Source organism: Hyla sarda, chromosome 6 (genome assembly GCF_029499605.1).
Source record: "Hyla sarda isolate aHylSar1 chromosome 6, aHylSar1.hap1, whole genome shotgun sequence".
Classification (NCBI taxonomy): Eukaryota; Metazoa; Chordata; class Amphibia; order Anura; family Hylidae; genus Hyla; species Hyla sarda.
In genome coordinates, this window is record NC_079194.1 from 196,019,287 (window position 1) to 196,033,019 (window position 13,733).

Genomic DNA, 13,733 nt, shown 5'->3' on the forward strand with positions numbered 1-13,733 from the left:
AAGTTCACTGGTTAATATGAAGCAGTTGTAAATGTCCATGAACCTAACTCCTAAAGGCATTAAAGCTGGTTATTGATATGTGGCGGTAACCACCCATTATATGGATGACCAGTCATGACAGTACTGTGACCGAACCATACTCAAGGGAATGCCTCATCACAGATATTGACAGCATGTCACTTCAATATGCCCCACTAGTGGACTGCCATTGACTAAAATGGTCTTTCTAGTACTACTGCCATTGTGTCCCTGAAATAGGCAGGGGTCACAGTGGTCAGACTCCCTCCAGTCAGATAATAATATAGCATAGCAACTAAAATAATAAATGATTGTGAATCTTTATTGAAAATGCACAAATTTTTGTCTGCAGCACCTATGTAAGTAGTGTTACTCCCATCTTTTTGCCTCCTCTTTTTTTAATCCTATAAACAGTAGAAAAGTGTAACACATGACTGCAAGACTAAACACAGTGGCCCACATTTACTATACCTGATGCGCCATAATGTTGACTAATTTATTATGCTGCATGTGCCAAAAAAGAGAAAGGAAAAAAGGACAAGGGGGATTGGCCTTCCACAAGAGGAGCATGGTATGGGAGGAAAGGGGTTATGGCATAACATGCCATGCTCCAAAATGATGTGCCAAAATTTTAGTGCATTACAGTTGCCTGAAAGAATCCTACTGATGGTGTAAACTAAAACTAAAAGGGGTACTCCACCCCTAGACATCTTATCCCCTATCCAAAGGGACCCATGCAATCTCCCTGCCGCACCATGCTTTTGTTTAGAGCGTTGGGTGCAGCGTCTTAGGCTCGTGACGTCATGGCCACGGCTTCTCAATACAAGTCTATGGGAGGGGGCGTGACGGATGTAACCCCTCCTCCCATAGACTTGCATTAAAGGGGCGTGGCCATGACATCACAAGCCTCCGCCGCGCATCGCCAGTCATCCGGCACGGAGTGAAGTTCGCTCCATGCACCGGATGTCTGGGGTGCCACAGCTGAGATTGCGGGTTCCCCAGCAGTTGGACCCCACACAATCAGACATCTTAACCCCTATCTTTTGGATAGTGGATAAGATGTCTAGGGGCGGAGTACAGTTTAAGGGTACGTTCACACATACAGGATCCTGCGCAGATTTGATGCGCCGGATTTGTAACTGCCAATTAGAAGCTGTGCTGAGTCATTTAGTTTACATTGAAATCTGCAGCAGAAAATCCTGTGCATCAAATCCTGTGCATCAAATCTGCGTACGCGTGAACGTACCCTAACATTGCAAACAAACCAGACAGTCTACAGATGTGCCAGATTTATGAAGCAGCCTCAGTTACTGTGATCTGGCACATTTGAAGTTTGTTCTTCTAAATCTGACCTAGGAATGAGAGTTTTTTTTTTATAAATTAAAAACCATGAAGGCACATAGGCCTACAAAGAATGGTAAGCTTGTTTTATTCAGTTGTTTTTATTTTAGTTGCATTAAAACAATAAAAGTGTTTGCTGAGGTTTGGATCACTGGTTCCAAGTGTACTCCCTCTTTGACATTACAGATTAAAGCCCAATGACATCATCAGCAGGTGTCTTTTGCTCTATGACATGTAACGTGAAAAATCATGAATGGATGTGAGTAAACCTGCTTGTGCTGGTCAGAATGAACTGCAAGACCAGGGTAGAACACCAGGCATATTCCTGTGTAGTCAGAGATTCCCAATCCTAGCTGTTGCTCCACCTTCTGGTAAGAAGCATTTTGTCGAATGCACCAGTGAAAAGATAAAAAAAGAATACTGATTGAAAGAAAAGTACAAGTCCCTGAAAGTACTTTAGCTTGTTAGCAAGAATTTGCTGATAAAGTTATTAACAAATATTAGAATATTTTTGTAATTCTTTGCAAATTATTAACCTTAAAATGTCTGGTGATGTACAGGACTCTCTAGTAAGACATTGCAAGTCGAATAGAAAAAAACCAAAAACAAATGGCCAGATAAATGTATATATTTGTCTGTTCCATTAATAATGCATGCATTGCAAATCTCTGTCCATTAAGGTCTTTGATCCGCTCTCATTCTGACAAGACATAGTGTCTGAGAACCTTGGAGCTGCCGATGCATCAGCTGCCACCTATCTCAGTTAATGAAATCTGTATTTTAATATGTTATAAAAAATCAAGACAAGCCTACTGTAGTTTGCAGGTAATTTAATGTATCGAGTAGATTAAAACAAACTGCAAAGACTTTTGACTGTGCAGAGATCAAAGGCACTAATTTCATTGTTCTACTTTAGTGTTTATGGACTTCAAAAAGATGGAACGGCTCACAACGCTTTTAATGTCATCTGTAGAGTTGCTTTGAAAAGCAAGGAGAATGTCTTCATTAACATGATCTGCTTCTTGGGCCCTCTCGTCTGCCTGGGTTTTCAAAGATTAGGGGGGAAAAAATAAATATTCCTGTCTCCTCTAATCATTATATTTACTTGTTACATGGTGGGCACAGTTACAGAAATATGGGCCAGAAAATATGACGGTAGCATTGAAACTACACTTATAGTTGGCATTTGTTGATAATTGCAGCCGCTCTATAGGAGAGTTTTTGTGACGTGTATGATGGTGTTTAGTCATGTTGTTTTTCTAATTATAATCACAATTATAATAAGTTCCACCATATATGTTAACAGTCTAAATGAGCATTTGTAAGATTAGCAAATTTAGCAAGGGTTAAAGGAGTACTCTGGCGAAAAAGAACTTCTCCCCTATCCACAACTGTACTTTTTGGTGCTCCCATAGTAATGAATGGAGCGTGTGCACGCTGCAGTATGTGCTCCTCACTAAGAGCTGGGTCCTGTCACGGCTGTTGCAGGGGGCCCAACGGTCGGACCCCCCTGGGATCAGCTACTAATCCCACTATCCTGTGGATAGTTCTTTTTCACTGGGATCTCCTTTAAGGACACATAAATAAATGAAAAAAAAAGGTATACTTAGCCCCAGTCCCCCCTCGGGTCCCCCACATTTACAGTTTAGCTCCAACCCATCCCCTGATCTTCTGTCTTCTTCCTGCTTCCGAGATGACCGCTCGTAGCAGGTCTCGTTTGCTCAGCCAATCACTAACCGAGGCAGCACATAACTGCAGCCAGTAATAGACTGATTGGGCAGGTCCTGCACTGAGCACTTGCCTCTGAAGCAGAAAGTAGTAAGAATATTGGGGGACCAGACACAATGTATGTGAAACTTTATTCAATACTGCAATTTGTATAATTTATAGCTACTAAAATTCTTGATTAAGGCCAAGTGAGCTGATATCTCCGACCAATTTGTTTGCCAAAACATATATTACATATAGATATATTACAGGTGTCACTGCACCTTTACTTTCATATTTCTGGATTTCTGTAGTGGTAGTTATGTTTACTAAGCTGTTAAATATCACTCTAATCTGAATGATTCTGCTGATCCTACATTGGATTACTTGCAAACGTTTCCAATAATGCTACTTAAAGATGGAATTATTATATGCTTTAGGAGTGATAGATTTTAAGGCTCAGTCTTGTCTTTGCAATTTTAAAGCTACAGTGCTCTTTTACAGCTGCTACTCTAGCATGCCACCCAGCTTACTGTGCCACCTATGAGAACAGATTTCGATACATCACAAAGTTTATAGTGCAGCTCTCTGATTAATATATTAATATATTATGTGTCTCAGTAAGTGGTCTGGCCTGAGTCAACTGAGTTCCTGTGAACTAGGATGACATTATGTCCTATTAGATGCCATCTGGCAGCACCCACACTGCTCCCTTCCCTGCTCTATCTGTATGCTGCAGCTATCTTTATAGGATCAGGATATATATGTAGAGTAGCTAGAGGATGCACAGCGTAAATGTATTAGCGCACCAGGGCGTAATATACAGCAAAAACACATGTTCAAAGTCTACTCAGCGTACAGAAACTTCGTAAACAATGCGTGCGTGCTTATGGACAATCTTAAAGCTATTTTTGGCTCATTGTAGGAGATAAATCTAATAATCCCAACATACAACTTATGTTTAAAACAAATTTTGTTATATTTTATATGACTTGTGGAAACATTTTTATTTGTATACTGTCAGTCTTAACCCCTTCCCGCTATAGAACATATGCATACATCCCAGTGTTAAGGATTCCTTAAGGTGAGGCCTTAAACTGTGAGTGACTACCGCTGTGCTATTTTGCCGAGTGTCGACACAAGCAAATTCACACCAGACAATGTTGGTATAAATTCCCTCCTCGGTACTGACTCCAGGGAGTTCTGTTTATTATCCAGAAATCACATTAGTTTTTACAGTCTGACAAAAAGGGGAGGGTAAAACTATGCATCAAATCATTGTGTTATATGCTGATTGGTCGTTTGAGCATGGCGTAGCATAAGTCACTTATGTTGCAAGGTCTCTAGCTTGAGATTTTTACATCCCTCCACAAAGCCCAATGTTTAGACTTCTTGTATCCACAGACTCCATCACAAGGTTCTAGTCTTAATTACGGGCAAAGGGAAATGTTTTGAATTAAGGAAAGTTCTTTTGCGATATTTAGCAATAGCAAATAGCATTTAATAAAGGCATATGAGTATAGATATAGCGATCAATATATCAGAATATTATAGACCCAACACCAGCACCCGACATGTTCACGTGCTGGGATGCGCACTGATCCCAGCAGCATTAACCCCATAGATGCTGTGATCAATCCTGATTATGGCATCTATGGTGTTGACGGGGAGCGGGCAGCACACGAGATCGACAGCGGGACCCACCTGTAAATCACAAAAAATGATACCAATAAAAAGTACTCAAGCCCTCTCTCAATGTCGTTGGAAAAAAATGTAAAAGTTATATATCACAATATTTTGGATTTTTTACAAAAAATGCTGCATGTGTTAACAAAAATGTACCACTTACTGTATATAAAGTCCAATATGTCATGAAAAAACCATCTCAGAATTGCTCAGCTCAGAAAAAGCCTTCTAAAGTTATTACCATGTAAAGAGACCCAATCAAATTAATTTATAAAAAGGCTTGGTCATTGAGGTATAAAATGGGTCTGTCCTTAAGGTGTTAAAGGAAATCTGTCGCCAGTGTCACCTGTACTAACCTGTCGGTACCTACAGAGAGTGCAGGGGACACTGATGACAACGGTACTCACCTTGTCCTATTCTGTGGGGATCTTCGGTAATCTTGGCCATTAGCTCCAGCTCTGAGCAACCGACTTGGGCCATGGGTGGAGCTTAGTGACGTCACTGCTGTGCGAGACCCAGCAGAGAGCAGCAGTGGCTGGGGCATGGGCGGAGCTTAGTAACGTCACCGTTGCTGCTCCCTGCTGGGTCCCTCTGCTAGAGAACAGTAGCGGTGACATCACTAAACTCCGCCCGTGCCCAAAGCTGGCCAGAGCTGAAGCTTAACGGCAAAGATTACCGGAGATCCCCACCATGGAACGGGATAAGGTGAGTACCATTGTAATTAGTGTCACCTGCACTATCTGTTGGTACTGACAGGTTAGTGCAGGTAACACTAGTGACAGATTTCCTTTAATAGATCAGAATCTAGGATTCAGAATTAAATCATGACACATTTAGTTTTGAAGGCAGTGAAGGCAATAATATGGTATTTATCAATTTGCAATATGTAATTGTGTGGATTTTACTGGATTGCCTTAAAGTGTACTCATCACTTTAAAAACGGTTTGACATGTCATAGATGAGGGCATATCATTTTAGTGTCCTTTATGCTTTGACTCTTTTTGACAGTGTCATGAAGAGGAGGGGCACAGGATTGCAAAGGGTTGAGAAACCTGATTGAAAAGCTTAAAGGAAAACTGTCAGCCAGTTCACCCACATTAAGCCCAATACACTGTGTTATAGTGTAGGTGAACAGGAGTCCATACAGGGGTCACTCACATTTTTTTGTCCACTGGCGGGAGAGTTATTCCCCTGTAAAGTTCCGCTCTTTGGTCCAAGGATCGTGCTTTGAAGCTGGGGCCCCCTCCGACCGTCTGCCTCTGCATCCCGGAGTGAACGTCCTAAGCCCGCCCCCGTACTTAGCATATTTATTACCTTCAACTCCACATCCTAGTGACATGGAGTCACATGTCCAGTGAGTGTAGCACCTGTTTCTGCAGAGCGCATGCGCCTAAAGATTTTACCCAGCTTGTAAAATCCTCATGACTCTGCAGACGGAGTGCTGCGCTCACGGGACATGTGACTTCACATCACTAGAACATGGAGTTGAAGGTAATGAATATGCTAAGTACGGGGCTCCCTGTGTGACCCCGGTATGGACTCCTGTTCACCCACATTATAACCCAGTGTATTGGGTCTAGTGTGGGTGAACTGGCTGACAGTTTTACTTTAATAGAAGAATCAAGCTGCCATTTTCTGGTTTGAGTCTTGCAGTTCTATTGTTTTTATGTTAATAATAATAAATGTACTACAATGGAAACATATTAGAAACTTGCAGCACTCAACCCATAACTCTCCCTCTGTGTCACCAATGTCACCTGCTTAATGTTGAGTCAAGCCGGAGCTCGCGTGAGGTTGCATTGTAGGCTGTAGCTTGTTCACAATTTTTAGGAAGACATGCCTAAACTTTTTATTTTATTTTAAGTGACAGGTACTCTTGAAGCATTACTGTATAATACTATGTTCAGGGACTGAGGAGCACAGCATAAGAGAAGGTCACCTTACAGCATGTAGTACACTTGTTTTTAGGTAATCATTATCGGGACAGATTTTCAGCATTGACAATCGATAAACATGGTCCTTCACAGATAGAAAACAGAGCTCTGAGAGCAAAGCAGATTTATACCACACATACACACATTTTTTAGTTAAACATGGGTATAGATTGAGACTACAGCATTGAAAAGGAGTAACCATATGAATGACTTGGGAATTTCTTTTTATACAGTTCAGTATTGGTGAACCTACAACTTTCATTGCATCCATATAACTCTCAGTTGCTTCCTTGGAGGTTTATTTGCTGTGGACATGCTCTGAAAGTTCATCTCGAGTCCCCTGCCAAGTTTTTCTAATATCTCATTACATAGATTTGTTTGTTTGGCAGCCTTTTCTTGGATCCAGTAAAACGATGTCTCTCCAGAAATGATAAGAGCTCCAGTTCATGCAGTTGCTTATTTTTACTGACTTTTGTTTTCTTCCTCTTTCATTTCTGGAGATGTTCATCACCATGTAAGTTCCTCTTACAAGGCTCAGTTGTTGAAATCGAAAGCCACACATGGGGAATATGAAATTATAGTTCACTTATATGTATTTGGTTTCTCCGCTGTTATTTAATGAAACTTTTTATGATGCAAGTTAAAGGGGTTATAAACTTATATAGATGGTCTATAAATGTGTAGTACTCACACTCAATGGCCGACATTTATCATTGTAGTGTAAGTGAAGAATTTTTTTACACCTTTTTTTGTGTGCTGATAATGTGTAGGAGCACCACATTTATTAAATGGTCACAAAGCATTTGATACATTTTGTGGAGGTCACATTTTCTGAAATTTCTCTCTTCACATACACCAAAAAGCTAAGTCTGGACTGGTGTAGTCTTAGAGACTTTTCAGTGGCTTTGCACCTTTTTTTTGTCGTCCTTTCACAAAAAGGAGCAGTTGATAAAACCCTTCTATATAATGTGGATTGCAACTCAAAATCAGCAGAAATGGGTAAACCAAAAGGCACAAAAAAAACCCTGCTTGCGCCTTTTTTGCTCCTTTTCTAGACACAAAAAACAGTCTAAAGACAATGATAAATGTCGGCCATTATACTTTCTAACAAAACACTGGTGTGAAGTATTGAGCCGAAGAGGTAGCTCTCAGAATTTTCTAATAGTAAATAGGTTTTCTAAACCAGACAACCCTCTTAAAGGGGTAATCCATTGCAGAAAATCTTATCCCCTATCTACAGTATAGGGGATAAGTGTCTGATCCTGTGGATAGAGGATAAGATGTTCTGCAATGAAGTACCCCTTTTAAGCCTATCTCCAGTCACACTCTGGTATTACAATATCTGTTTAAATTTCCCAGCAACTTCATAGGCCAAGACTTCAGCAATTAGGATACAAATCTCTCTGAAGTGTTATGCAAGTTTATGGGACTTCCAGTAAATCTGTATCCTGATCTCTGTAGTCTCTGGCAAGTGTTGAACTACGAAGTGGTCAGGAGATTTAAAGAGATATCTTGCTGCTGGAGTGTAATTGGAGTTATTCTTTAATGTAAATGTGTACCTCAATCAGCCTCTTGTATTTCTAGATGTCAAAGATCCACAAATAATTCTGTATGTTTTTACAGAGTTAAAGGGTGTGGGGCTGTGACAACTCCCCAGTTTTGTTTTGTTCCTTTGGGGTTGACGTGTCACAGGTGCAAGGAATTAGCAATGAGAGTTCGGGACCAAGAGTGTCAGAACAACAGCTGCAGAGGATATGGGAAAGTGAATGTGACTTCCTTTATAGGGAATCTTAAAAAGGGGAAATGGGATCAGGATAGGGGATAAGTGTCTGATCGCAAGGGGTCCAACCGCAATCTTCTGCCTGGTGCCACTCGTGCACGGAGTAGCAGTGGTGGATATGGCCTTCCATACACTTTTGAGAGAGCCAGAGATACACGATTACTCATGCTGACCACTACTATTCTATGCATGAGGATAGCTGATGTTCTGAACACAAATGTTAACACCACCACGGCACCAGGAAGGAGATTGCAGGGTCGGTGGTTTCTTAGTGGTGTGACCCCCTGTGATTAGACTCTTATGCCCTATCCTGTGGGTTGCGGATAAGAAGAAAAGTTCTGGAGTTTCTCTTTAACTATTTTTGCTTAGAGCTGCAGACACCATTGGATAGCTGTTATGCTTTGTTCACACATTGAAATTTCCACAAGGTTTTCCACTTGGAATTCTGCATGGAGATTCCGCTGCAGCAGAGTCCCGTTGAATTCAACGAGATTTTGCTGTGCTGCGCACATAGCAGAATTTCCGTGCCAGATGTTTCCTAATGCAATGGCTATGAGATGGCAAACTCCTGTCCGGACCAGTGTGGTCCCGCAGTCTCCAGATTGTCCATGGAGATGTTCAGTGTGGACATTCCGTAGTGTAAACATAGCCTTAGAATATAAAATCAATCTGTAATGTTCCTCTTTGCCAAACTTATAATATCACCTTTTGATTTGTCAGCCAAGTGTGAAGGAGGTGGTGCCTAGCTACCCAAGTGCCACAGCCTGGCATGTCTCCTCACTCACAGTCACCTCACAACCTCTCCTTAAGTCAGTTTTTGGGAAGGGGTGGAGCTTACCCTTTAAGACCAATAAATAGAATGAATAAATTAACATTTAGCAGCAGATCTTTAATCTCTGATTTATTCTAATGGAACGCTGCCTGAGAACTTTAAATAATGCAAAAGTTTGCTCTTGATAAATGGCTTCATGGAAAGGAGTTTATAAAGTTCAGAGCATATGCGTTTATCAGAAAGACCTCTGCTTCCTTATTTAAGCCACATTATCGCTTGATTTATAACCAGCTGCTGCAACTTGTCATTTTTAAGTTTCTGTTAGCAGAGACAATGTGATTTCCATAAAAAGTACTTATCAGCTGTTAAATTCTCCACAGGAAGTTCTTTTCTTTTTGAATTTTCTTTCTGTCTGACCACAGTGCTCTCTGCTGACACCTCTGTCCATCTTACAGTGAGCACTGTGGTCAGACAGAAAGGAATTTCAAAAAGAAAAGAAGTTCCTCTTCAGCAGCTGATAAGTATTGGAAGGATTAAGATTTTTAAATAGAAGTAGATAGAAGTAGTTTTCCAGTGGAGTACTTCTTTAAATCATCTCTTGTCTCCATTTTTGATAATTCCATTTTATAATGTCATTAACGTTTTACTATGATGCAGAGAAACTATGAGTAATGATGCTGTCGCATACAGCATTTTTTTTTTTTTTGTTTGTTTGTTTTTTTGTAAAACTGCTTCTTCAGTTTTTGTGTTGAAGCCAGAATCTTGCGATTGTCCAATCATGGTTAGGCCCTGCAGTAGGCCTCATAGCCACTCTAGTCAGTCTGACTCCATGCAGATACTTTCTCATCCTGCAGCCAGACTGTTAACTATGTTTATGCTCAATACTAGCCAGCTGGAGCTCTGACTTCTATAAAAGAAATGCAGAAAATGTAGAAAACTGCTGCTGTGGCGCTTCCAAGGAATTAGCCAAAGTCATGGGTATAGGTATAAAGTAAATCATTTATTTATACATAAAGCATAAAGAAATCAAAGAAAATAAATGAATAAAGCAAGACGCGTTTCGGGAGTCACAGCTCCCTTTTTCAATTGCAGGGGGAAAACGGTCAGCCTGTTCACCCACATTAAACCCAATACTCTGTGTATAGTGTGGGTGAACCGGAGTCCAACGAGGGGTCACTTACTTAAATATGTCCGGGGTCCTGAAATATGTCCCCCAGAAGATCCTCTGCTAAATTCAGTGAATCGCGCACAGGGGGCGGGGCTTCGCTGGCTCAATTTATGTATTCATTGTATGTGACTCAACGTCCTAGTGAAGTGGAGTCACAGACAATGAATATGTAACTTGAGCCAGCGAAGCTCCACCCCATGCGCATGATATTCTGGGAAAAATATCTCAGGACTTGATGAGCATGTTTAAGTAAGTGACTCCTCGTTGGACTCCTTTTCACCCACACTATAATCCAGTGTATTGGGTTTAGTCTGGGTGAACAGGCTGACAGTTTAGAGTGGGTGAACAGGCTGACAGTTTTCCTTTAAGATATATAAAGAAGCTAGTTATTGAATAATATTTGAATTATATAGATAATAATTTACATTATTGCTATTCAAGGGTGAGAATATGTTACTCATTAGGTCACACAGATGCCTTACATTTATTATTATGTGTAGCTTTTGTATTTGGCTTGCAAATTTCTCTGTTCTGTTGCTCCCTCTGAAATCCACTGTTTAGGAATGAACATGTCCAAGGCAAGCACTGAGTATGCCATCACCCACATGGATTCACTTCATCCCTGAATCTGCTGTGTCGTGTCTTTTCACTCCCTTTGGCAACCCCCTTCTCTCATTTTTTCAGACAGGAGTACGATAGAAAGGACAGGAGTGAGCACAAAAGAGTGCTAATCCTGCCCACACTTCCTGGACTTTGTTCCAGCTTGTGCCTCAGCTGGGACAAAGATGATTCAGCAGCCGGACAGGATTGTATTGTGGATAGTATGTGGACCCCTAGTGGTCTTTTTTTTATAAGTCATGGTATCTATAAAAAGGATATTGAAACATTTTATTAACTATATTTGGATCTTTAAAGCGTACCTGCCATTTTAGATGACTTTTCAGGATAAGCTGCCCTGTGTGTGTATATATAAGGAGCACCCATATTTCTGGGCATTATATAATCTGAATATGGTATTTTCAGCAGGTTTCTGCTTTACAGGCTGCATCTGTAATTTGCAGTTCTCTCAGAGCTGGTGGGTGGAGCTTCCTCCTCCATAGATTTGTATTGACTTGTCTCGCAGACACTGGACAGTGCTGAGCTGATTAGATTTTCAGAGTGGAATACAATCTCATAGGAGAAGGAAGATGCTTGATAACAGGAGGAAGAAAAGTTGTTGTCTTATAAGATACATTACAAAGTTTCTTCTGTTTACTGCATAGATCTATTTACTATTGATCTATGCAGTTTGTATAAATGACAGTGCCTGTTTAATGTTTTGCCAAGATGTTGAACATATATATATATATATATATATATATATATATATATATTTATTTTTTTATTCTGATGGTGCCTATTTAATAACTTGTGATAAAGAGAATTGGTTTAGGAATTACGACTGCAGGCCCTTTGTTTTGCACCAGACATGAGTATAAACTTGCTTGAAACATTAACTTTAGTTTCTAAAAGAGTAGATGGATCGGCTACACCATGCTTTGGTCTGATACTAGTGGTTTGTTCCATAGCATTGTTGTGTATGTGAATTCGGTCCTTCCAGCATAAAGATCACAGCTCTGTAAACGCAAGTGGCTTTGGGTTTTCCCCTCTAAAGCAGTCGAGACATAAGCCACTGAGCACTAAGGGACTGAGCTATAATTCCAGTTTCTCTATTTTCCTTGTTCGCCCAATTAATTATTTATCAATTGTACACACTCATGAATCAGTGTGATTATCCAGGGCACGCAGCATATAAACCACTTGAAAGCTAAATCCAGGCATAGCTATTCGGCAGCACGCCCGACAATCTAAATATTGCTCTTAGACTAATCGAAGCAGCAGAAGTCAACGCCGTTGATGGACTATTTTTCAAATTGATTTCAAAAATGTATTTAAGGGGATGATCTTCCACTGTAGATTACCTATTGATTTTTAATATGAAAAGCTCATTATATAGGCAGTAACTGCATATGAAAACCCAGCAAACCTTTGCATAAATCCTTTAATTGAATTTCTAGCAGCTCTTTAGTCCCCCCCCCCCCCCCCCCATCACCCTGGTAATTAAATCTATGTTATGTGTTCTGCATCCTCCATGTTTTGTAACCTAACCACTTTATACATGAAGTTGTTAATATAGCCACGTCAAAATTTCTTCAATACAGTAGTCAGAAAAATAGTATGTAGAGTTTTAGAAGACCAGGAAGCAGAATAAAGCAGGGTATGGTTAATATTTCATCTTGGGTTGCCCCTAAAAAATTTGTTTTACCCTAAAAGTGAGTTTTACAAACTTTTCTATCTGACACCTATGAGTAGATTGACAGAATATTACTTAAATGGGCACTCTCATTTTTTGCTATTGCACTCCTTATTATAAATAAATAATCTTTCTAATGAACTTTGTTTAAAAAAAATGAAGTTTTCTATGTTTTATTTGTGTTTAAAAAAGCTGCCACTACGTGTCTCCCTACTTGTCCAGAGCACATTTTCCCACTTCTTTTGCAAAGACTTTGGACTCCTGCTGGCCTGGCAGAAGTCCAAAATCAGGAAATGCAGTCTGGAGTGCTGAGGGGTCTGTTTGTGCAGCCTTAGCCAATCATAGCTCATCTCACACACTGATATGCTCTGGGCTGTGTGTAGCAGAGTGAGGGAGGAAGTTCTCCCCTGTATGGCTTCAGATGATGTCACGCCTGCTGAGGAACGCCCCTTCCCAGTCTGTGAATCTGACTGAGCAGAAAATACAGAGCAATATCAAGGTAGAAAACTAAAAAAGAATCAAAATAAAGGCAGGGGGTTTACCATGATGGTAGCAGTGAACTGAGAGGATTATAACATTTGTAAAATAATAGAGTTCCCAGTCCTCAAATACCTCAGCTAAAAATGTTGAACAATTTTATGAGTTAACTCTTACTCATAAAATTTCACACAGGGCCGTGTTATATAACATAAGATTATAAAATTTAACAAGACCATGAGAGGTACTCTTTAATTGACCTATAGGCCAAAAAGCCATAATATTAAAACCATCTGCCTTATACAGGCCTGGCCAATAGAGGCATGAATTCCACAAGGTCTTTGGGGATGTCCTGTTGTATCTGGCACCAAGATCTTACCAGCAACAGGGACGTGCACACATAGGGTCAATACGGGTCTCCAGCCCTGGCCCATCTAATCCCTCTGCCCACTGGTGCCCTAACAACTTGTTCTGCACTTGCCTGAGCTCAGCGATCTGCTCCTCTGCTGGCTGGCTCCTCCTCCTGATACACAGAACTAGAGGCCACCACAGCACTA

At 40.5% G+C, this 13,733-nt stretch overlaps 1 protein-coding gene across 8 annotated transcripts in view; it reads left to right on the top strand.

Moving 5' to 3' along the window:
• Positions 1-13,733, top strand: part of WWOX (WW domain containing oxidoreductase) — a 1,139,839-nt gene that overhangs the window by 452,047 nt on the left and 674,059 nt on the right. Inside the window, exon 10 of one of the 8 annotated variants that reach the window (XM_056526121.1) lies at positions 1,546-1,575. The exons of the other annotated variants lie outside the window; for them this stretch is intronic. Within the exon in view, the coding sequence (XP_056382096.1) occupies positions 1,546-1,560 (15 nt within the window). The 3' untranslated portion in view covers positions 1,561-1,575. Of the gene's footprint in view, positions 1-1,545; positions 1,576-13,733 lie in introns of those variants that run through there. 8 annotated transcript variants of the gene reach the window in all.